Raw genomic sequence first — 25,810 nt, 5'->3', positions numbered from 1 at the left:
TATTAAAAAAAACCTGTCAACACTTCACCACGTGACAGTCTCACAAGCAAATTAAGGAAAGATGAGCCAGACAAGAATCACAAAAGGCACATAATTACCTAAAAAACAGACTCCAGCCCATGAGTCAGGAGGATGGGCTGTTTTAATTGATAGCTTCTCTGGGTCTTTCTGTATCCTGTATGATCTGGATGTGAGAACAGAAAACCTGGTAATGGGTTTGCAGGCATTGCCAACCCGTAAGTCCTTTGAAGGATTACAATTCCAAATGATCATGAAAAATTGGAAAAATGATCTGAAATCATCATGATGGACTTCAGCCAAATCTGAAATGCTGTCATTAGTGCTGCCCAAGTGCCAGGTTTACAGAGAGAAAAAGAGGATGGGCTGGACAGAGAACAGAGCTACTAGAAAGTAACTCACAGTCTGAATATGAGTCAATTTTGGCTGTTTCCAGAAAGGAAGGGTGTATCAGCAAGGTACAGCGTGTAAGTCACAGACAGTGACCATTGTACTGATGACTGATAAGGTTTCAGCTATGATCAGTTTTGGAAATCATCTCTGAAGAAGCACAAATTGCAGAGGGTCTGAATGGCATCAGCAAGAAAAACATGCAATGAGAGAGCGTGACCACTGAGGAAGGGCTGCAGGAATGCCGTTGTCTTTCTTTTGGGAAAAGAAGACTCTTGGAAGATTCTGCACAGATGACAGAGATCACTTATCCTTGGTGTGTGGGACACGGGTATCAGGAGATATTGAGAAAGAAAAAGAAACTGAGCAGACAGCAAAGACACTGGAATGAATCACTCAAGAAAAGCAATGAGATCCTCTATTGTCAAAGGTCTGTGCGTTGAGGTTAAGGTAACACTCTAAAAGGAGAACTCAGGAATAATCCATGTTCTCAGCAAACATCTGGGTGTGCTGATCCCTTGAGGCTTTGCTTGCTGGGCCTCTGCCGGAGCTTGCGGTGGCCCTGCTGAGGCCACGCTGTTCTCAGCCCTGTGCAGACAAGAGGGATTTGGCAGCCCTGTGCAGACAAGAGGGATTTGGCAGTGAGGGGCCTGGTTGCTGTTTCTCTATGTTACAGACTTGCAATGTTTTTAGAGAAGCTCTGCTGAGAACAAGAAAACAACCCCATATGTGTGGCTGCAGCCACATCTCAAAATGTGTTCCCCCCCCCCCCCTCCCCTCTGCATTATCCTGAGCAGAAATGGGCTAATTTACAAAGTACTGAGGTACTGTCAGATCAATAACACTCAACTCTAGCTGCATTTACAGGACGAATTCATACATTGATTTTCCCATTGATTTGCAGTAAGTACTAAGTTCCTAGCTAGATTAGCAAAGATATTTAGATATTTAAGTGAAATCATCTTAGTAATCTTAGTACTTAAATCCAGTTGATTTGTAGTTAAGGTTAGATCACTACATCAGAGGCTATGATCCCACTATGTCCCTTGCTCCTTTCTGGTAATTCACCTTAAAAATTAAATTTTATATGACCTACTCATTTTGAAAATGAGTTTTCAAAGCCTGTTAAAACACGGACATGAACATCCAACCGAGTACCTTATGTTAGGCTATCGGTAATTTCTTTCTGTCTGGGAAATAAGGTCATGGCTTGGTGTTGCAGTGAGTTTTCTAAATATTTTTACAGCTTATCACCAACCTGTTAAAGGACTCAGAGATTCTGAGCTACCAAAGACACTGGCAGGCCATAGATAAAGTGAGCAGCAGTATCATTGACAGCACACTTGGGAAACATTAACTAAAAGTAAAAGCCTTTTATAAGAAGGCCATAAAATGGTAGGAGTAATAATGTTCTTCCAAAGTTAATCATTGACTTTTGTTTATTTGGCTTTTTACAAAAACTTTTACCTTTCTTTCCTACATCGGATAAAACCTATAAAAGGCCTGGAAAATTGGGTTCAGCCTCTTTAGTTTACACTTGCTATGCATAAAGGCGGATGAGAAGAAGGCAGAGAAGCTCACCTGAGGAAACCTACTTCATCCAGAGGTTCTCAGTCCGCTCGTGAATATGTTGGTTCACTTCTGGCTTCTCTGTGGTCTGAGCGCTGTTGTGACCCCTCAGGATGTCACACAGGAAGCCCAAGCATTTCTGGCAGAGTTCAACGTGAGAGCAGAAGACATCAGCTATGAAAATTCACTTGCCTCATGGGACTACAACACCAACATAACGGAGGAGACAGCCAGGAAAATGGTAAGTGCTCCATTCCTTGGGTTTTACTAGTGTTTTGGGAATCCAAATGTTACTTTTCAGTTTGTTTTGGTTACACTAAGGTGGACATAAATTTGGGTTCTACTTTAGGGGCTTGCATTAACATAGTAATGCTTCACTGGAGTGCCCAGGCCACTGTTAGCCCCCACAGCCTCAGGCTGGTGCCTGGGCTGCCCACACATTGCACAGGGTTGGCTGGAGGCTGGATTCACTCCTAGTCATCACTTCAAGTCACTCCAGTGAGAGGAGGGAAAAGACAAGAGAGTACTGAATGCTTGGCCCCAGAATCAGCTGGATGCAGAGAAACCTTTCTCCACATTCACTGCTGTTCCAAGCTCACCCAAAATGATGTTTCTGAGCAGGTTACCACGTGTTTTCTGAATGCAGATGTTTTGTTAAATGTTTGCTGGTGATCTTGTATAGCATTCTGTGTCTTTTACACGTTAGGAGACCTTCCAGCAAATTCATTTCATAATTCTAGCTGCTAAGAGATTGGCTGGAGGTATTAAATTGGGAAAAATGAAGTGAGATCAGATTTCCAAAAAACCAACTGTGGAATTTGTAGTATGGTGGTCTAGAACACTGTTTTGAAAGCGAATTTATATCTCGAGGAAGGACCATAGTATTTCTACTTGCAAGATATTTCAAGTAGCTTGTCCTGCTTTCCAGCGTCAACATCTTGCTGCCCCAATCAACTGGGTCTCTTGGCAAGTGCCTGTGTTTGCAAGAGCAGTCAGCCGTGCTCTGACCAGTTGTTGATACTGCCGTGCTGCAGCCTAGCATCTCATGACCTTAGAGCCATTAAAAATGAACAAAAGCACCTAGAGATTTGTAGCTACGTGCCTTTTAAGGTTAACTCAAGTCTTAGAGAAAAACAATTCAGAGCATAAAAATGAAGCTGAATATCCTATGTCTTTGGTGCAATGGCATAAGCCTTCCACTTTGTCTTATAGCTTAATTAAAACATGGTTTAATTATAGTATTTCTTAATTAAAGCAAAGAGACCGGTTACTGGAAGAAATCCTAATGGCTAATCATTGTCAATCTGGAATGCTTTCCAAGGCACCAGGTACTTAAACTGTAATGTTTCCAAACACATAAAACGAAAGACCCATATAGCACTTTCAGCATTAATGAGATGGTAATAAAATACGTGAGGAGATACCAGCAATAAGAACCAATTAGTCCAGTGCTCAGAGAGGATATTTTCTCTTGCTTGATCTCTTTGCTAGTGCTGGTAATAAACCCACTGCTTCCCATCCTCCCTCTGCGTGGGAGGAGCAGAGTTAATGAATACTGTCCCTTTTGACTCCTTCCCTTCCATTTTCCTTCTAAATTGGGCCACAGAAGTCACAACTGTTCCTCTGACTTATCAACCAGTTTCTATAATTGAGGAAAAACAGGCTGCAAGCTTAATGCTTCTGTAAGCACAGAGCCCCTCTCCTGCTCTGCTGCCTCTAGCTCACCTCTCCTTCCCCAGTTGGGGATTTGCACATTGATGGTCTTCCTCTGGGTCCTCATCAAGTTCTTGCCCAGTTTTGCAAGCTGCTGAGAAATGGGCAGACTTGTTTGCTTTGCTCTTGTGAAGGAGGAGTGTTTGGAAAGATTGCAGGGGCTGTGTGGGCATCTTATGTTTGTTGCTGCTCTGAAGCACAGGGCTGAACAACCTGGTCACTGGCCTCAAGAAAGCCTTGGTTTCATTGTACATTTATTGTATCCTTCAGCAGCAAGATGTAACAGATTTTACAAGCACCCTCTCCGCAGCCTGGGAAGTTGTCAAGTGCACAATTAATTAAACTATCCCAAGGGCTGAGGTTAATTAGTACTGCTCTTGATGCTGTTTTGGACAGGTGCTGATGTTCTAATCTCCCTGTACAAATATATTTGAAAAAGGACCAAAAAAAAAAAAAAAAGAGGGATCTTTTGAAGATGGCTTCAAGACTAAGTAATACTCATATGATTGTTGCTTCATGCACTGACATTTGGAGTTTCATGCATATGTAATTGCAATTGATGCAGGCACCCAGAGAAGCTGTGGTGCCCCATCCCTGGAGGTGCTCAATGCCAGGTTGGATGGGGCCATGGGCAGCCTGAGCTGGTGGTGGGCAGCCCTGCCCACAGTAGAGGTTGTGGCTGGGAGAGCTTTGAGGTCCCTTCCAACCTGCTGCACTCTCAATGGAGTAACACAGTATTTGTTTGAACCCCTCGCAGAGTGAGGCGGGCGCCAAGTGGGCAGCATTTTATGAGGAGGCCTCCAGGAACGCTAGCCGCTTCTCACTATCTGACATCCAGGATGATGCTACCAGGCTCCAGATCCAGTCTCTGCAAGACAGGGGATCCTCTGTGCTGTCACCGGAAAAATACAGCAGGGTAAGAAAGTTGCTGAGCATAGCTCATTTGTGCTACATGAGCAAGGGTATGGAGCTGTCATCACCCTGCTTGGCTCGGGATTGTGCTTTTTACAGGAGCACGTACCTGCACCAGGTGACCTTAGAAATACAAAGGGTGTCTGGCTTAGAAGTTGCTTCCCACTCATGTCAGCAGTTTGTCGTGTTATCCATGCAATAAATTGCAAACTTGCACCCGCCTTGGAGTTGCCCTTGCACAAGTGGCTGGATTAGTCATATGGGAAAGGAGGACCTGTGCTGAGTGCGCAGCTATGTGCGTAGGGAGGGTAATAAGCAGAAGGAGGTGGGTGAAAGGACACTCAGTGAATCAGGAAGGTGGAGGCAGAAAGAGCCTTTCTTCAGCAAGGTGCTGAGGCCAACATTTAGCAAGGTTCAGAATGGGGTTTGAATTTTCACTGAAGAGTTCACATAAAACACATGTTTATGATAGCAACTGTATATGGAATTGCGATGAACAATGAAGTGAGCTCCACAGATTCAAAAGGAATCTATAACCCACTCAAGGATTGAGTTGGCACTTTATGGCTGAAGATCACACTGTAAGATAACACTGAGATAGGGAATCCTATGATCCTCCTTATTGAGGAGCCAGAAGCTGGACTTGATGATCCTTGTGGTTCCCTTCTGACCTGGGATTCTGTTCTATGTTCTGTGATTCTATGGAAGCATATTGAGATTTTTTGGCTAAGATCAGCAGAGTTAGCCACAATGCATGTAATGTGCAGACTGGCTGGGCTTTCTGTCTGGTCCAAATGAGATGTGTCTCTGGAAAGACAGATTGCCTTGCTGGGAGTGCTGAAGGTTCATAGAAATATGTATTTATTTTGGAGCACAGCAGTGTGCTAATAGTAGTGCTGTCTCTCTTGAGGAGGTATTTTCTTCAGTATCGTCTACATTTAGACACATTCAGTTTCCTAGATAAATAGTCTTTTGCTGAAATGATTGATTTTTGCATGAAAAGTGACTTTCTGCAGTCTGATAGGATTCTGCATTCTTTAAATATTTTTCACTGACACAAAAATTTCCTGGGATCCTCATTCATTTTAATGCTGACTGTGATAAAGTTGGAGCTAGTCATTAATGACTCCTCCCACTGACAGCTCTAAATGGTTCTGGTTTAAAGCTTAAATGGAGGAAAAAACTAGTCCTAAAGGAAAAGCTAAAGGTAGTATGTGTTTTTCATGAGACACAAAAACTTGAAAACATTAAAAAATAAATAAAAATGGAACAAGCTGTGAAGCACAGCTTCTGAGCTGAATGATTCCGTGATTCCAGATGCATCTAGCCTTCAGCTGACACAAAATCTGGGCAGAAGCCTCTCAGTGGTGGGCTTTGAGCAAGTGTGTGTATGGATGTGATGCGATGAGCTAGCCTGGCTGCCTGCATAGAAGAGGCCTTTCTTGCTGTTGCTTCAAACCGTGAGGAGGCTATAGATAGATCCATGTTCATGGGAGCATGTTGCTAAATTTTATTGCTTTATTGCATGTGTCTATTGACAGTTCAAGTTCATTAAATGCAAAGCTCTGCTGAATGGATATTAAAGACCTGTAGATTACGTCATACATTCAAGAAATTATCTGTCTCTTCCAGTTAGGCCCTGCTTTAGTAATGTGTTCAGGCAAATTCTTTCATTAATCTCTACTGAGCTTAGATATAGGCTGAAGTGTTAAGCTGGTGTGTGAAGTGCTGTATAGAGCTCTTAAGGAATCAGCATAACTGGATGTTATTTCACACAGAGTATGTTTCTAATGGGATATCTCACATCTAATTTGCAGCTGAACACTGTGATGAACTCAATGAGCACCATCTACAGCACTGGGATCGTCTGCAAAGCCACCGAACCATTTGACTGTTTGGTGCTGGAGCCAGGTGTGGCATTAACAAGTGTTCCTATGGTGCCCTTTGTAGCGTGAGTTCAAAAAGTGAGGGGAATCCATGAGAGCCTCCTAACTGCGAGAAAACAGTTTTCCCAGATATAACCATAGTTATATCCTGCTATCTAAAACTTAGTCAAAGTTTCATTGCAGCTTGCAGTTCAGGGACCTTGGGGATCTTGACGAACAAGAAGCTGGACATGAGCCAGCAGCGTGCTCTTGCAGCCCAGAAGTCCGACTGCATCCTGGGCTGTGTCAAAAGAAGGATGGCAGCAGGGAGAGGCCAATCCCAAGAACACTGCCAAGTCAAGGGGGAGCAGGGGGAGAGCATGGCTGATTTAACTGACTCATGCTCTGTTCTATGTCTCTTAAAGATAAGAAAGGGAAAACCTTAAGTCAAAAAGGATGCAATAAAATAATGGGATTTTTTAATATATCAAACACATATATCTCAGCTCATGGCATTTCTTTTGCTTTGGCTCATTTGCCTGCTGTGAAAGAAAAATAAAGAGATTCTGCTTTTTCAAGGCCTGGTACTTATTTTTTTGTTGTTATTCTGACAGGTCTGGATGATATTATGGCTAATAGCGTAGATTATCATGAGCGACTGTGGGCCTGGGAAGGCTGGAGAGCTGATATTGGCAGGATGATGAGACCATTATATGAAGAGTATGTTGAACTTAAAAATGAAGCTGCAAGGCTTAATAGTGAGTTGCATTTTCTTTCTTTCTTTTTTTTTTTTTTTTTTTTTTTCCTGGCTTCTCTTGACCTTAATCTTGCACAATTTTCACAGAATTTACAAACCAGATCATTTTACACATTGATGATGGGCTTTTTTGGTACATATTTCCTCTTAGTGTGCGCAATGCAAAATAAAATGCAGTGCAGACATGTGCCAAAGAGCAGATCAGAGTTATGTTGCCAGCCTGGAACAAAAGGGGGATGTCTTTGTTGACACTCTTAATTATTGCTCTTCCATAGATACTGCCTTCCCCAGAACTGCGCTGTTGTGCTTTGAGGGCAAGCTGAATTTCCAACCTAGTGTTACTTCAGTTCTGGGGAAAGGCTGTTGCTGGTCTGCATGGGAGCTGCACTTCTGCTGGTAGCTGAGGTGTGTTTTGTGCTGTGTCCTGGGGTGATACCTCCTGCTTTTCAGATTATTCTGACTATGGAGACTACTGGAGAGCAAATTATGAAACAGATTATCCAGAAGAGTATAAATACAGCCGTGACCAGCTGGTTCAAGATGTAGAGAAGACATTTGAGCAGGTAGGGGAAAATCTCTCATGGAGCTCTTGGGCTGTATTTTGTCATGGTAGGGTCATGTGCTAATATTGTGAAGGAAGAATATAGACCTGCTCTAGACTAGCCAGTCCTAGTCTACGTGGAGTTGACAGCTGTTAGGGGTCATCAATGGCATTTTTACCTCTGCAGCCATTCAAGGACAAGCTCAAAAGAAAGAAGCAGAGAGCATATACGCTTGGATCTTTTTCTGGAGTGCCCTTTTCCTCTTGATCTTCTCAGTGCAAAGACTTTGTACCAGCCTCTAAAAGGAATTCTAAAGGGTGCCCTTTCCCACAGTCCCCAGACAGTTGCCGCATGTGGGGATGGTGCAGTTTGGTCCCACAGGTTGTGCACTGCCAAAGGTTTCAGGTCCTTATCTTGCTTTCAAGTAGACCCTGTGAGGGTAAATAGCGGCCTAGTCACTCCATATCTAAAACTAGAAATGCTCCCTTACTAATAGCTGAGCAGGACATCTGGGGCTAGAATATGGCCTTGGCGCTTAAGCTCTAAGGTGAGGACAAAGCTCAGCCACGAGCATGGCGCGCATCTACCAGCAGGGGGAATTCCATCAAATACCTTTGAGGCTCTCTGTTCAGGAGGGACAAGTTGGCTAGAGCCAAGAAAAAATAATTTGCTTGCTCTTCCTCTTCTGCCTCCAGATAAAACCTTTGTACCAGGAGCTGCATGCCTATGTGAGGCACCGTTTGCAGCAAGTCTATGGTTCTGAGCTCATCAACCCCACTGGATGCCTCCCTGCACACTTGCTGGGTACGACAACGTGGCCAGTTCGCGCAAGCCTGACCTTGTATGCAGGATGACCACCTTCAAGGCACATGGGAACAGAGTAATCTGCCTGTTTAATATTAACAAACAGGGTACAGATAAGAGAAGGGGAGAGGACATCTCTGCCCCTGGCAGAGATGGCACAGGTGCTCAGCAACAGAGGCATGTGGGAAGGCAAATGTCTCCATCCCTGCTGGAACTGTGGGAGCCCAACTTGAAACTCCAGCACTGCACTGGGACATTTCCATCCCCTCGGCAGCACTGAGACTTTCAGAGAGGTTTATTTTTTTTCCTTTCAAATCTTGTCCTTAGCATTGGTGTTTCATGACTTTGCTTTCAAAGCATGCAGCATCAAGCTTCTGTCACTGTAATGTATACAAGCACAACAGTGGCAATTACATGGGTGAGCAACATGGGTGTTTAGTTTTGAACAGTCCCATAATCAGTCCTGGATCTGTATTGTACACTCACTGACTGGCTAATTTTGGGGAATAAAAGATTGTTGATTGGACTTTGACATATTCATGACTTCCCAGTGCTACTCCCCTCTGCTTTGTCTGGATCAGACCCGTGTAGGCATATAAGCATTCCTGTTTATAATACTGAACAATTTATAGAATTGTCTGACAGCTTTGAACAATACACAATTACATAAAGTTCTATGTTTTTTTCTCTTTTGAAGGTGATATGTGGGGTAGATTTTGGACAAATCTGTATAACTTGACTGTTCCCTATCCAGACAAACCAAACATAGATGTAACTTCTGCTATGGTTCAAAAGGTAAGACATGGTGAAATCTTTATTCAATGTGTTACGAATTTAGATGGAGTAAAAGTTATACACGTCAGCCACTCTCTAGAAAACCAAAGCTGTCCTAAGGCAGTCACACCATTAGCAAAGGATTGCTTTCTGCTCTTCACCTTAATGTGTTCATTCATTTCCTAGTGTACGTTTTCCCTTAACTGTTGTCCTCTCTTTGTTCTCCAGTCTCTTTAACCTGGCTTAATCTAAGCTCGGAGTCTATTTCCTGAGACACTTATCCATTAAGAGATACATTTTGTAAATATAAATATTGTAGGACTCATGGAGCTGGCTGGTATCAAATATGAGTTTTGCAAACTATTACCATAATCAAATAATTTCTATATCACGGGATTTTTTTGCCTGTCCTGTTTATTTGGGTGCAGCTAGGAGTCTGAAATGCTACCTACCTCTTATCTTTTGATAACTGCATAGCACCATAAGGTCTGTATTTGAGTCGTGCAGTGTTAATAACCATGACTCTTGCAAGACTGAGAACATGGGTGAAGGTAACTCTCTGTACTGAACCCTACTGCTTTTATAAAAAAGAGGGAGTTGAATGGAATGTGGTTTTTGAAATGTGGTTATTTACCTGATATCTATCTTCCATAAATTGGAACTGCTGCATTCAAATGTTATACTGGCAAGAGTGGATAGCTAAATTTGATTCATAAGCACTAGGCATCAATCTCACCCATATTTTCTAGCACTGCACCCCTTGTAGTCTTAAATTTACATATTGTGAAGCACCACTGTGAGGAAAGGAGGCATTGCTTACAGAGCCGCAGGGACAAAGTCTGGGCTCATCTTTGTTTGTGGATGTGCCTAATTTAGGACTGGTGTCTAACACAGCCATCTGCCACATAAATCTCTGTAAAAGCTCAGCCCAGTCAATGCAGGCATTTGAAAATATTCTGGACATTCGGTTACAATCTTAGTGGCAATTCTTACAGATGCATTTGCCAGGTTTAAAGTTCTGGCTGAGCCCTCCACTCACACGTTTGCTATGATCACAGCTCCACTGCCTCCAGTAAGTTGTCCCCTGAAGTGGCTGAAAAATCAGATCTCACACCTGGCATGTTGCTGAGCCTTTAATTATTCCCACTGCCTTATCTATTACTTAGGGCTTCCCTTGTCTGGGTCAGGTGCTATCTGCTGACTCTGATTGCAGAAGCCTACTCTGTTTGTGAAGAAAACACTCAATTCCAGTTCCCAGCAGAATTCACAAAAGTGCCCAAAAACAGTCGCTGCCACCTGACTTGCAGTAAGTCGGGTGATGACCTGAAGTCATTGAGAGGCCGATGTAAAATCAGCTGCACTGCTTTAAGTCAACATTTGAGAACAGGCTCCATGCAGAAGAAATGACTAAAGGTAACATTGTCTGTTTCAGAACTGGGATGCACTGAAAATATTCCAAACTGCTGAGGCTTTTTTCGTCTCCATTGGCCTCTACAACATGACTGCAGGCTTCTGGACAAACTCCATGCTCACAGAGCCCACTGACAACAGGAAGGTTGTCTGCCATCCTACAGCATGGGATATGGGGAAGAATGACTACAGGTGCTGCATTTTCTGTGACCCTTTCTCGTAGCATTCCCTCAAACATTCATTTTTACACTACATACAAAGATGCACCACGCTGTTCTAAGATTTCACTCTTTTGTATTCATCATTTTATTCATCACTCTGATTGATAAAGGGAAAATGAAGGACAAGGAAGATCCTTGGGATTGTAAAACTGTGTATCTCTTCCTGTGAAGATCTAAGGGCTATTCTCAAATTTGAGCAGAACAGTGACTATTATATGAATTAGAGAGGTAATGACTATGTTTGGGGGCTTAAAGAGTTAGTATAAATGTAAGTTCTTTTTTATATCAGTGGGATTTATGGACATGTACACATTCTGCAGCAATGGCACAAGTCCCTCGGCAGCAAATTAAAACCCCTGAGATGCCACCAGCTGTATTTAGCAGATGTATCAGAACTGGAAGGCAGATTCCCACAGCTTCATGAAAAATCATCAGTTTACTTAATACTTGGGAAAGGAGAGGGACAGCAAATTCTCACACAGTGAAGTCTCCTGGGATGAATTCTGTCCTTTATTAAGTGGTACCTACATGAGAATGAAATAGCAGGAGTGACTGACACACTTTTTTTTGCCTCTACCACCTGCTTAGAAATGGATGCTGGCTCTGACTCATGCCATGAGCTCATCACCAAGTTTCAGGGAGCAGATGCTTCATATAAAAGACCAATTTTCTCATGCTCCCAGTGCAATTTTCAGATCAATGCAACTGTTTTGCAGGGTTTTTCTCCAAGCCCCACCCTTGCAAGAGAACATACTAGGGCTGCTCAGGATGCAGGCAGGGCTCAGGCAAGCAGCCAGCCTGGGCACTATCTCTAACGACGGATGCTTTTCTATGACTCACAGGATCAAGATGTGCACCAAGGTGACAATGGATGACTTCCTGACGGCGCACCATGAGATGGGCCACATTGAGTATGACATGGCATACTCCATACAGCCCTTCCTGTTGCGAGATGGGGCCAATGAGGGCTTCCATGAAGCAGTAGGAGAAATCATGTCACTCTCTGCAGCGACACCACAGCATCTGAAATCTCTCGACCTCCTTGAGCCGACTTTCCAAGAGGATGAAGGTGAATAAATGTATAAATAATATATGTTTAACTAAAAACACTCGTGGGACTTCACAGCCCATTCTAGATAAGCCTCCAATGAGTCTTTTCTATTTCTTGAGGACTATTTTCTTGAAAAATTTGGTATATAAAGCTTTTCTCTACCAAGGTATTCATTTAGCAAATTAGGTGAAACTGAAGCCTTGAGATTTACATTCCCCTTTATGTGAATACTGAGTGGACAACGTAGGTGAGGTAAACCCTCACTATAATGCAGTTTGTTTGGCTTCTCTGAGTATTACGTTCTAAGGATGGAGATGTACTAAAATCTTCAACCTAGAATTCCCTGGGATGTTTTTCCTGGAGGAAAATAGCATGTAAATGCCTGAGAGTTAGGTTATTGAAGAGGTAGGATGAAAAAAAAAAAAATAAGATACAGAATCATATACAAAATTTAAGTGATTTTTTTCCTCAAGTTTTTTCAGCAGTATTATTTCTTCCACTTTTTCCTTAGTGAAAACCTGTAACTCAAACCATATGTAAGTATTAGCTATAAAAGGAAGGAACTGTAGGTGCCTAATTAGATACTAACTGCTACCATAACCATTACCTTAACTGCTTATCTCTTCAGAAACTGAAATCAACTTTCTGCTCAAACAAGCACTAACGATTGTTGCAACAATGCCATTTACTTACATGCTGGAGAAGTGGAGGTGGATGATGTTTAATGGTGAGATTACAAAGCAGGAATGGATGAAGCGGTGGTGGGAGATGAAGTAAGTTTGAGAAATGAGAGCTTTTTGCAAATAACTTTGGAAACCATCTGTTCCTAATTCCTCATTGTATAGAGATGCCTGTGTCCCCCTGTGTAAGATCTTTTTCTTGGGGTGTTTCTGCAAAGCCCAGCAGGGTGCCAGGTAGAAGTTCCCAATGTGGTGCAGATGAGGTGTCACAGACAGAGTATCCCCATTAGCCTTGAGTTCAGCCACAGGTAACTTACTTATCTCCCAGATTTTCTCCTCATTTCTAACATGAGTTTCTCAGATGAACTTTTGGCCATTGCACACAGTCTTCCAAATCCCAGGATCTGCACTCCTGTCTCCTTGATGCAAGCCCCAGGTCATCTTCATAGCTTGACCACAGCCCTTCCCTGAGTCTCACTGAAGCACTCTCTGGTTTGTTCCCCACCCCTTAAGGACAAATGGAGGGTGGAGTTAATTGCACTTGCCAGTCTGAGAAGCATACAGATCTCAGTCTAACAAATATGTGAGCATGATTTTCTCTTTAGCTTTTCCTCTCCACTTTACAGTGGTTTTGGAAGCAAATCATCCAAAAGAGCCCAGTCTGCTTCTTTATTCTCCTAAGAATTCATATTCCTGCTAACTGCTACCTTTCTCAGTTAAGAAAATACAGTTCCCTTGGCAAGTAGCAGTCAGAGTAGCCTCTTTATATTATCCTAACCAGCCAATCTATTTCCATCACTCTGTAGTTCAAGATGAAAAAGTAGCTTCATTCAGGCTGGAGTCATTTCCTGAGATGGTTAACATGGAAGCAGAGTAACTGAAAGAAACCAAACAAGCACCACAATGAAGATGGCTCTCTAACAGGAAAACAAACAAAGCCACCATCATCAAACAAACTGATAAAAAATGATGTCAGCAAGCCTTCTGACCTACTGTAAAAATCAGTCAGCTTCGATTTATTCAAAAGTAGCAGAGATGTCAGAGAAATGGAGAATGACTAATTGCTCAGGGAAGCTTATCACATCTGTTGTAGTGATACTGCAAAGCTCCGTGCTGGAACAAGACTTTGTCATACTGATTTATGAAAAATATTTCCATGTAAGCTTTTTACTGTTTTCAGAAATTAGGGCATGAGTTTGTTGCCATAGTACTGATCCAGAAACATGCTCTCAGGAAAAAAAAAAAAATAAAAGCCTCCTCTCCAGGCCAGTGGGACAGCAGGTCATATCCCCTTTGGACCATGTCTACATGCTTTCACCCAGCATGGAACCACAAGTGTTAGTGTCCAAACTTGGGATGTCCCAGGGCATGATGTGTGCTTAAAATTTGTGTCTTGTAGCATACTTCACATGCTTGTAGCATACTTCACATCACCAATTACTCACTGCATGCCTTGCTGTAAGCACTATTCTTGTGCCATTGGTTTCAAAGCAGCATCTTCTCTGTGGTCTCCAGCTGTAGAGCAGTTGAGGTTACCAAGAGCAGTATGTACCTCTTGTGTTTGGAAGGGAGGTGCCCGTATCTATCAGACAACACAGGGGAAGAGCAGAATCAGATACTTATGTTCTTATTAACTATTAATGGAAATTCCGTGTTTTTTCCCTTCGTCCATGCCCAGGAGAGATATAGTTGGTGTTGTCGAACCAGTCCTTCATGATGAGACGTACTGCGACCCCGCTGCACTGTTTCATGTGGCTAACGATTACTCATTCATAAGGTAGACATACATTATCAGAATAAGATATATTACCTAAAATATCTACTCTAGATTCTTACAATGCCATCTTACTCTGTTGTACTGAAGGCTGTTGATTTCAGTGGAAACTTTTGTGGACATCATGGGCTTCTCAGTAGCAGTCTCCAATTGGCCAGGAAGCTGCTGGGCTTCTTGACAACTGGGGCAGATTTGTTCAGCCCTCATTCCATTGGGAGCACATCGTTATGATGTTCCTGCCTCCTGGAATCCAATGTGCCCCGTACCACCATCACTTGGGTCATGCAGCCATGAAGCACCTGACTCTGAATGTCCATTTGTACCCCAGCCACCTCATCTCAGGATGCTCAGTCAGAGCAGAGAGCCGAGCCTTAAAAACCTTTCTTGCTCCTGAGTTATAGAATCATAGAATCACCAAGTTGGAAAAGACCTCCAAGATCATCTAGTACAATCATTGTAGACAGGGGCATTTCTTATATATTGGATCTTTACACGATAATTAGCACAGACTATAAATACTAGCTGCCTCCCTCCATGCAATGAAGCTTCCCAAGCCTGAAAAGGGAGCTGACACTGCAGAACTTACTAAACTCTGAGAGCTTTCCATGACAGACAGCTAATAAAGTATGTGCCTTCCTGCTCCCTGCTTTCCTTTAGGTATTATACCCGGACAATTTACCAGTTCCAGTTTCAGGAGGCACTTTGCAAGGCGGCCAACCATACTGGCCCTCTTCACAAATGTGACATCACCAATTCTACAGCAGCTGGTGGGAATTTGAGGTAACAAAGCCAGTTTCTTACATTTGTAAGTCAGGGCATAGCGAAGCCTAAGTCGACCTTGACAACTTTCAGAGAAAATGAGGTAACACCAAAATTTGACTTTGCTTGAAAATTTAGCATTTGTCTTCTCAGTTCATGTTGAAAATTTGAATAACTTTATATCAGCTAAGGATGAAAACATCAGAGGTTGAATTGACTGTTAATGAGAAAATAATTTATTTGTTTTATTTTATTTATTTTATTAAAAATAATTTATTTTTATTTTATTTATTTTTGTTAATAAAAACATTTACATTGATTGCAGATTGTTTTGCTAGAGGTCTAAACAGAACATGTTAATAATATATATTACCTCTCCTTCCATTTACACAGGCAATTACTTGAATTAGGCAAATCCAAGCCCTGGACTCAAGCACTGGAAAGCGCAACAGGAGAGAAATACATGAATGCTACACCCCTGCTCCACTACTTTGAGCCTTTATTTAACTGGCTGCAAAAGAACAATTCTGGCAGATCCGTTGGCTGGAATACAGACTGGAGACCATGTATGTACTTTTTGTGGGCGAATTAAGGGTGTTCATTAGTCCACCAGCAAAGTCCGTGTCTCTGAGTAGCTCTTGAAGGCTCCTGTCTGTATGGAGATGGGTTATTGGAGATTACACTGAGCAGTAAGTTTCACTCATGGAAAGGCAAACCAGTACAGAAAAATTACTTCTTTTTTTTGCTGTCTTGTGCTATTCAAAGAAGAGAACTCAGGGAGGAAAAGGAAGAGACAAAGATTCATCCTGTTGTGATGATGTTGAGTGCTGAACAATCCACAATGTTTACTTGCAATCATTGCCAGTACTGCAGAGACCTGTAACCCTTAGCATATCCCTCATGGTGAGATTCACCATGCCAAACACAAGCACCTGCAACTGAGTGGCCTATTCCTTCCATTGGAGCAAAAGAGGCATTTCCTTCAGGACATGTCTGAACAAGGCCAGAAGTCTGCCCTCTGGACCTACTCTTTCCACTACAAAGCAGGGCATGACAGTGTCATGGTTGATGGCTCAGGTGCAGATGCTGGCAGTGGAGGTGGCTAATGGGAAACGAGATAAATCCCACCAAGCTGGCCTGGGAAAGCAGGTGAAGCTACAAGGAAAGTCAAGCTGTCCCTGCATTTCCCAGTAACTTTATGTCACTGCAGCTCTGACACAGTCCTTGTTTCTTTTTAAATCAGATTCTGACAATGCCATCAAGGTACGCATCAGCTTGAAAGCAGCACTGGGAGATGATGCGGTAAGTGTACTTGCAGTGGGACACGCTTTGTATGGCTTAAGCAACAAGAGTGCTGTGCTGGCTGCTCTCAGGAAGTGAGGCAGAGTTGGGTTGGTTTTGTGTCTGAAGAGTGGCATCAGCAGAGATGAAGGGCTATCACGCAGATGTCTCATCTGAGTTTGTCATTCACACTGCATCCAGAGTAATTGGAGGCATCCCTCCAGGGATCAGACTCGCTCATGTTAAGGAATGCATCTCAGCTGGATAGGCTGAGTTATTCTGTGGAGATACCAATCATTTTTCATCTGGTGGCTAGCACAGGAGGAACTGTGTACTTTGATCACTATATTTTGCCCAGCTATGCTGGTGTGTCTAAGTAAAAATGAAGACTTTATCCTATTTTCTTCCATCATGACTGCAGTAGCTGCCTTCAGAAATTAAATTCAAGTAGTTACTTCACATTAAATATGGAGCTAAAAGAGAGAGGCTGAATTCCACTGAATATTATCAAATGTTTTCCTGCTACAACACTTCTGGATCTCTTGCTATGTTTGCTATAGGGCCCATATGTGCTGGGCAGTGCAGGAAGAAAAGGGTTTTTGTTCCCATGAGTGTGCCTGCTCTGCCCGATTACACTAGGTAGGCCAATAAAACTGAACAGCAGCCAAACACACTCAGCAAAGCAAAAGATGACGTTTTAAGATTTTAAGCAGGGTGTTGCCTTAGCCCATCTGTTTAGCACAGCCACCTGGCTGACAATTAGCTCCTTTTTCTAGCTATATCTCTTGATGCCAATCTCACGGAGGCAGCCTAAGAGGCTTCAGAACACACACTCATGGTAATAGCTGTGTACACCTTGTAAATTTTTAGCAGTTTTCTAAGAATGTGTGTGTCATCAGCAGGTCATTTAGACCTGTGCGCCGAGCCCATTGGACTGACAGAGCTGCAGTACCATGGGTTCATTTTTCATAGGAATTAATGCTCTTGCTTCTATCACTCTCTCACACACATGCCCCACTGGTGCTTTATTGCTTCCCACACCACTGAGTCGAGTTAGATACAATTCAACACTGATATCAGCAGCATGAATAAGTTCCATATTACAACACATTTATTAGTCATTATGGTTAATGTTTAGCTTAATATCATTTTTATGCCTGCCTTTTGCCATCATAGCTTTTGTTGTGCAATTGAGCAGCTGTAAAATAACCTCATACAGATTACTTCATTTGAATTATTGTATGGACAGTAGGTTCCTAAGCTCTGATGAGCAAGCAGTGAATTTTCCTCCCAAAACTAGTCCTCATCACCATTGTGCAAGAAACCTTCTCATCTGGGAGCTTTCTACTTTGCCCCTTTTAATGGTTCACAGTGCACAGAAGCTGGGATATGGTGCAAGTGTTTGTGATCACCAGAGGAAGTGGTGGAGTCACTGTCCCAGGTGGCGTTCAAGAGATGTGTGGATGTGGCACTGAGGGACATAGCTCATGGGCATGGAGATGGGTTGCTGGTTGGACTAGATGATCTTACAAGTGTTTTCCAGCCTTAACAATTCTGTGATCCTATGATTAGAACAGCAGAAGACATTCTGAGTATGCTGAGTTACTGAAGGATAAGGGGCAGCTACATCTCTATCAGGCAGTCCTGCAGCTCCCAGAGACTGCCCTGGATGGCACCAGCAGGGAAGGTTCAGTAGCACAAACTGCTGCACAAATCAAGCACTGTGGCTCGCAGATAGCCTTATGCCAGCTATGCCAGAGTGTGTTCTGCTGCAATTATCTTGTTAATTTTTCCTAGGCTGATGAAATTAAAGCTGCAGCCAGAGCATCACCAGTGTAGCTGATGAAGCAGAAACACTCACAGCTTTGCTGTAGCTGGGTGTTATGCAGGTGCCCTCACAAGGGAAGCTGTTAAAAGTTCCTTGCTGAATGATTCTGTCTATCTTACCTAAAATAAAAAATTCATGAATAGGAGTCCCTTGCCACCATTTGAAAACAAACATGGCTTCAGACATCCGTTCACATTTCCCCACTGGGTGACTACTATGTGTATGATCTCATTACATAAGGCATGTTGAAATGGAAAACAGTCATTCTGCTGGCATGTAGGAGCATTTTTTCATGGAAAACTCTTTCTGAATTAGAAGCCCGGTGTGCATTGCCTTTGAAGCTGCATGTGGGGTGTTGTGGGGAACACAGGAAGATTGTTTGACTCTGAAAGCAAAGCAGCCTCTGTTGTGGCAAACAAAAAAAAATGGGCACCAGGTGGGATTTTTGAGATACCCGGGGACAGTCTGTGAGCAGTCACTTCTCACATAGAATCATTGAATTGTTAAGGTTGGAAAAGACCACAAAAACCATTTAGTCCAACCTTCAACCCATCACACCATGCCTACTAATCATGTTCTTGAGAGTCACATCCACACTGCTCTTGAACACCTCCAGGGATGGTGACTCCACCACCTCCCTGGGCAGCCTGTGCCACTGCCTCACCACTCGTTCTGAGAAGAAAGTTTTCCTAATAATCAACCTGAATCTCCATTGGCACAATTTGAGGCCATTCCCTCTCATCCTATCACTGTTACCTGGGAGAAGAGGCTGACCCCCGCCTCACCCCAACCTCCATTCAGGAGTTGTATAGAGCAATAAGGTCTCCCCTGAACCTCCTCTTCTCCAGACTGAACAATCCCAGTTCCTTCAGCCACTCCCCATAAGACTTGTATTCCAGACCCCTCACAGCTTCATTGCCCTTTGTTGCTAAGTACAGAAGGCAGCTGTAGTAGAAGCAAGCTCAATTATCTTGTAGTTTATAAATAAATGAGAAATGAGTAAATAAACAACAACAGCAACAACAACAAAAACTACAAAGCCTAAATGTTGGGGACAAGTGATAAAATGAACAACTATTGCTTTTCATGGGGCCCAATGCAGCCCAAAGCAGCAACGGTGGGCTCCTCCTGTTCTCACCTCCTCTGTGTTCCTCTATTCTCATTCTGTGCCTGCAGGAGGGCAGGGAGGGAGAATGTGCCTGAGTTCTATAAACCAGCATTACAGCAAAGCTGGCTTCTAGCATACCTTCCTGAATATCACGCAAGAACATATCAGGAATGGTGTAAAGCTATTACTGACAGTGCTTATAGACATTCCTGCAGTGTAATCAAATCCATACTTTCGAGGGACAAAAAAAATCATTAGACCTCAAGTCAGATGCTGAATAATTATTGGCTAGCCCCAGGGAGATGCCTTGGGTTGCAACAGCTTCAGCACCCCACATAGAGCTACCAGGAATTGCAGAGGGAGAGTGTGATGGAGCGTGTGGCAATGGGGGATGCCTTCTTGGTTATTCTTCTTCAAAGAGCCCAGACTAATGGAGCTAAAATGCTTCAGTAGCTTCTTGCAATGCTGTCATGACACAAATAAATAAAACAGAAGTGCATGCCGAGCATTACATTTACTATTTCTAACTTGCCGTACAGCTATCACCTCTGATGATCTCTTGTTCTGTCTTTGCAGTATGTGTGGGATGCAAATGAGCTTTTCTTGTTCAAGTCATCCATTGCCTATGCCATGAGGAAATACTTTGCAGAGGTGAAGGAACAAAATGTTGACTTCCAGTGAGTGGTTTTCTTACCTCTGCCAGCTATGTCTGTATTGCTTCTGGCTTGCTAGTAGTATGAGTTGGTGAAATTAATTATTATTTCTGTTGAATACAAAGAGGAAAGGTGATAACAACAATGTCAGACATCATTTGGTTGCATAAGGCAAGGTGCTCGCTTCGCTACGTGCCATTCCTTCTCTTTCTGAGGACTGAAGTTCAGAGCAGTGTGCTGAAGTTAGGCTGCTGATGGAGAAGTCAGCCTTGAGAATTTCTAAACAGTGCAGATATAGGAATATCACTGATTAGAAAAAAGATCTAACAATATATATTTATGATATTGTATATCTGAGAAGCTTTGGGCCAAGGAAAGATAACCTTGTTGAACATAATGCATTAGAAATTTATGCACACTCATGAATCTTACCTGGGTTCACTTACAAACATAAAATCTATAATCTGAGACTGATTTCAGTAAGAAAAAATACCTTTTTTCTTAGTCTCCTGAAAAACTTTCAGGTGCTATCCTCTTGAACTATTTGGTATTACTGTAAAGAACATTAGTCATGTAATTTCTAGGATCTATACCTAGCAGAATATGAGATTTTTTTACACTTGGTATTCCATACATCACCTTACTTACAAGACCCATCCCAAACACTCAAGAGGTCCAAACTTTCTTGTTCTGTAGCTGATGATGTGCTTTGGGAAATTATGCCAAGGATTGTCCCACGTATGGAGTAGACTCTTTCCATCTGAAGGTACTCCTTAGCACATAGGAAATTAAATTATAACAGTATAATTGTTTTTGATTCCAAATTGAGTTCACTAGGAAGCCTTCACTCAGCACAGATCAGTATTGCCTGCCTAATGCAACCATTCCCTTACCTGAATTTAAAGATAATGCCATCTGAGAGGTGGAGAAACCTTTATCTTCTGTTTCTCAATCAGGGTTACAGACATTCACATTGGGGAAGAGACGCAAAGGGTCTCCTTCTATCTTACAGTCAGCATGCCAGGTAATGTCAGTGATACTGTGCCCAGAGCTGACGTGGAAAGTGCCATCAGGTGAGATTTTCATTTCTGGGGGAAAAAAATGTATGAAAGGGTGGAAGGAAAAACAAAGCTTAAGCCTGATGAAATAGAAAGTGAGATAAGAAATTCAGTTCTGCAGTTTTCATGGAAATATTAGGATGAGAGAAACTGTTACGACAGAAGAAAAACAATCTATCTATCTGATGGTATCTTGGACAGAAGCCAATGTAAAATGCTTCAAGGGGCTTGTAAAACTGCCATAACACACCTAATTGCATCATACTTTGCCAGGAAATGTCATTGCTCAAATTCTAACGGGAACTATCCTATATTCTGAAATAACGTGGCATGGTAATTGTGTCTGCATGCACAAGTGCATGAATGTTTTTTCCTCTTGTTATTGAAAAATCAGTGCAAAGTTTATTGTTAGCAAGGACTAAAATGATGCATTAGAAAGAAAGCCAAATGTATTTGATCCGAGAGAAATGAAGAGGTCAGAGCAGGAGCTAGTTCCCACTTATGGGTCAATGAACAGTTCTTTTATGGCACAGTTTGACACCACTGTAAGTCACTGCTGTAAAAATGATAAGTAAAACTGCAAGACTGCAGCTGGTCATGAATAAAATACAGGGGGAAGAGAAGAGGGCACAAATCTAAAAGTAGCAACAATATAAGATGGCATTGAGAAAGTAGTTAGAGGAAGCAGTGAATCTAGGGAGAGTACAACCAGGGAAGTATTGTCCAGATTGAACTGACAGGAAAGGCAAAGACAATGGGGAAAGTGTTCAGGGCAAGAAATATCCTGGATCATAGTTGTGGAAGGCTATAGGATGGAAATAGGTAAGAAGAAGGCAAGGCAGTGATTTTCTGTCATATAACAGAGTTAGTTATGGGTAAAGAGAATGAGAAGCAAAGCACAAATAAAGAATGAGATTAGAAAGCTGCTTGCCTCATTTTGATAAGCTGTTCGATCTGGTTTTAAGAGCTTAGGCAGTGTCTGAACATGTTACTTAAGCTGCAGCGGGTTAAGGGCTTAAGTTATCATGTTTGTTATCCACCAAGCTGTGACAGAAGGAGTGCGGGGCTTAGCAGCACCTCCTGCAATCAGCTGATCAGTTCAGTGGGAGCTTAGCATTCTAGAGAATTATAAAGGAACTGAAAAATGTTTATTTCCTTCAAATGAACTTTTAATGTGCTCTTGATGGCAGGATGTCTCGGGGACGAATCAATGAGGCTTTCGGACTGGATGACAACACGCTGGAGTTTGAGGGCATAGTACCAACCCTGGCCACACCTTACGAGCCACCAGTCACCATCTGGTTAATTATATTTGGGGTGGTCATGAGTCTGATTGTCATTGGAGTTATTGTCTTGATCATCACTGGTCAAAGAGATAGAAGAAAGTGAGTGGTATTTTTGGTACTATGATAATGGCTGCTGGGAGAAGACCCTAATGGCTAAAGCATCAGGGTGCTTACAGATGAGCCCTCTCCTTCCCATCAGCTGTGATGGCTAAAGGTTCAGTTCCCTGATGAACACATGACAACTGTAGCAGCTTTTGCAAGTTCCTTTTCATCAGCACTTTAACCATGGCAGTTAAGCATGCCATGGCTGCAGAGCTGTGGCATTGCCATTCTTCTGTCAGCCCTGGTGCAAGGCTTGTGGAGGGCCTGCTTGGAGCACGGTGCCTGATTCAACAGAAGGGTTTGCCCATGTTTGTCAGCACCTGCAGTCTTCAGAGATCTTGGAGGTTTACCAGGGATGCCATTTCTCTTAAAAATTATTGCATCAACACCAGTGTATTTGAGTTGTTTTTTATGTCTCTGTTAATGGGATTTCTGAGAATGTAAGTTGGCTTGCCAGAGTTCCCCTTAAAACAAACACAAAATCACTTTTGGTATAAATATTCCCAGTTAAGAATTGTATTATTTACAATAGCCTAGTCTGTGGATCCAGAAGGACTTGAACAGCACAAGGGCTTATAATATAAAAACAATTTTCCTTGCAGGAAAGCAAGACAAAGAGGAAATGAAGCAGGATCAAACTGTGAAGTGAACCCTTACGATGAAGGTGGAAGAAGCAACAAAGGTTTTGAGCTATCTGAAGAGACACAGACATCCCTTTAGAAGACATACTAGCTTGTTTTTGTTTTGTTTTGTTTTTCATTTCACTTGTAAGAGTGGTGGCAAAAAGGACCAAAAAACTACAGATGTCATCAGACACAATGACTTTGGGTGGGCAATGGTTACTTAATCTGCTGTTTATGTGGTAACTAGAAAACATACAAAAATGCAAGACTTTTATGTCCTGTGGCTTTTCTATGAATTATTTTCATCACAGTACATGCTATCTGTGCTACTTTTCATAGGTGTGCTGCATCCCATTTATCTTTGTTTCCTCTGTAATGAGATAGAAAATCTTGAAGTATAGAGTTGCATGTAGCTGAAGACAGATGAGAGTAACTCACATACTTGTGATGCCCCTGAGGAATACCTTGCCAGATGGAGAGCTCAGAAGTCTATCTAGCAGACAGTAAGAAAAAAAAAAAACATGGCCACCAGAAGAATCTTAGTGATGAATTCAGTTTGGTATGAATTAGGAGCAGTTTTTGCACCTTCAGGAATCTGTGTCAACATAAAATGCATGCTGAATGATGACAAGCAAGAACTGGAACTTTGTTAGGAGGCTGTAACATAAGTTATTTTTTTAACTAGTTGCTGGGTAAGTACTTTAGAAGCCAAATAGTGTACTTTCCCTCATAAATAAATAAATAAATAAATAATCTGTGTTATGTTTGTATTGAAACATGAAATAAATTTCCTTAATACTAAATGATTAGTAAGTCAGCTATTGCCTCCATGATACCAAATACTGCGTTACAAATATGGCATAATACAAATATGAATTGTACAATTACATAGATATTACTACTATAGTAAATTTACTATATTTACAGTTTATTATAATTCACTATTATTTGCACTACATTGTAATTATTATTACAAATGAGTATTTCACAGACATAAGAGCAGTATAGAATATCTTGAATTGGAAGGGAACCAAAGGGGTCATGAAATGCTGTTGCATAATTTTATATAATAGTTTTGGGAGTTGATTTTTTAAAAATGTATGTATGCATGTGCAGGCATATGCTCATATATGCAAACATATACAAAAGTAGGAGAAACCAGGCCTGGAGCTGGGCAGGAAATAAGAACTCTACTTCATGGAAGAGTTTCTACATTTCATCATTTTGCACTGTTACAAAGTTAAGAGCTTCCAAAATGCATAAAGAAGGCAACCAAGAAAAAAGATACCTTCACCTTGCTTTCACTGCCTCTACCAGGAACTTCAAAAAGCGCTGATTTCTACATTGAATGCCTAATTCACATGCTTAAAGTTAGATAAATGAATCCCCTGTAGTAGTTTATCAAGTAGCATATCATGACTTTGTCTCTTGTCCTTGGTTCCCCTTTGGATATCACTGCACACAATAACATTGTCCTGCACATGTCTCCAGCCTTCACTTTCATCAGCCCATGTATTTTATGTAGAATCTCAGATATGTCTCGTGCACTTCACAAAAGAATTAAGAAGAGGCTGGTTGCAAACAGGCAATCTTAGCACCATGCTCTCAAGACATCTAAAATAAATATTATTAGTGTTACCTGTTACCATTGGCCTTCCTATAGTATCCTGGGCTCCATCAGAGGAGGTGTGGCCATCAGGGACAGGGAGATGACTGTCTCTTGCTACTCTGCCCTCTGCCATAAGATCACCTAGTCCAACTACCAACCCATCACACCATGCCCACTAACCATGTCTCATAGTGCCACATCCACATGGTTCCTGAACACATGCAGGGATGATGACTCCACCACTTCCCTGGGCACGTGGAGGAGGGAGCAGTTCCCCCAGGAAACAACCAGAGACCTTGGGTGGAGATTAGGTACCCACAGATAGACATCAAGCTGTGTAATACTCTGTCAACTCCAGCTGCCCTTGTGGTGGTGGCGTCAGAAGGAGCAGATGCATTGATAAAACAAACAGCAGAGCTTCAGTCTAGAGGGATATGAATAAACTTGAGGACTGGGCCAGCAGCAACCTTGTGAAAATGAAGAAGTGAAAAGTTCTGTATTTGGTTTGAAATATGTAGTGTGGCAGCAGACTGAAGCTTGGAAGGGTCAGTCTGAACCTGGAAAGGTAAAGCTATGTGTGAGGAGGGTGTTACTGTGCTGGAACAGGCTGCCTGTTCCATGCTATGACAGAGGCTGTGGAATCTCCATCCTGGGAAGTGTTCAAGGCTTAAAGAGACAAAGACTTGGCTGGTAGAGTGGTGAGGACAAGAGGCGATTGAAGATGATTCAAAATGCTAGGTAGATGAAAGTAATAGTTGCAAACTGTGCAGGCATATAAAGTTCTCTATGCCACATATCTGATTGCCAAAATATCCTCAAATCTTAGTACTTAGCTAGACTTTAAGATAAATAAAGATAAATTACTAAGATAAATGATTGTATGTGTTTTACCCACTTACAATACATCAACGGAAACAAGGGATGACAAAACAGGAAACAATGTAATTAGGCATAACAGCCACCCTCAGATCTGTTTTCAAGATTAACATTTTCATTACAGCAAAGCATCCATTTCAAAGGAGA

At 42.2% G+C, this 25,810-nt stretch overlaps 1 protein-coding gene across 1 annotated transcript; it reads left to right on the top strand.

The window, feature by feature from the left end:
• Window positions 1-2,035: 2,035 nt before the first annotated feature.
• Window positions 2,036-22,556, top strand: ACE2 (angiotensin converting enzyme 2; the record flags this gene model as incomplete). Its single annotated transcript, XM_079549820.1, has 17 exons — window positions 2,036-2,218; window positions 4,448-4,606; window positions 6,420-6,513; window positions 7,082-7,225; window positions 7,675-7,787; window positions 8,462-8,570; window positions 9,268-9,365; window positions 10,777-10,946; window positions 11,818-12,044; window positions 12,655-12,799; window positions 14,385-14,483; window positions 15,138-15,260; window positions 15,633-15,805; window positions 16,483-16,541; window positions 20,033-20,133; window positions 21,066-21,182; window positions 22,358-22,556. The coding sequence occupies 17 exons, from the start codon at window positions 2,036-2,038 to the stop codon at window positions 22,554-22,556; spliced, it is 2,313 nt and encodes a 770-aa protein (XP_079405946.1).
• Window positions 22,557-25,810: the final 3,254 nt, after the last annotated feature.

Source organism: Tetrao urogallus (assembly GCF_951394365.1).
Source record: "Tetrao urogallus genome assembly, chromosome: 1".
In the NCBI taxonomy this organism is placed as follows: Eukaryota; Metazoa; Chordata; class Aves; order Galliformes; family Phasianidae; genus Tetrao; species Tetrao urogallus.
Note: the sequence above shows the minus strand (reverse complement) of the source record. Positions and strands in the feature narration are given on the sequence as shown.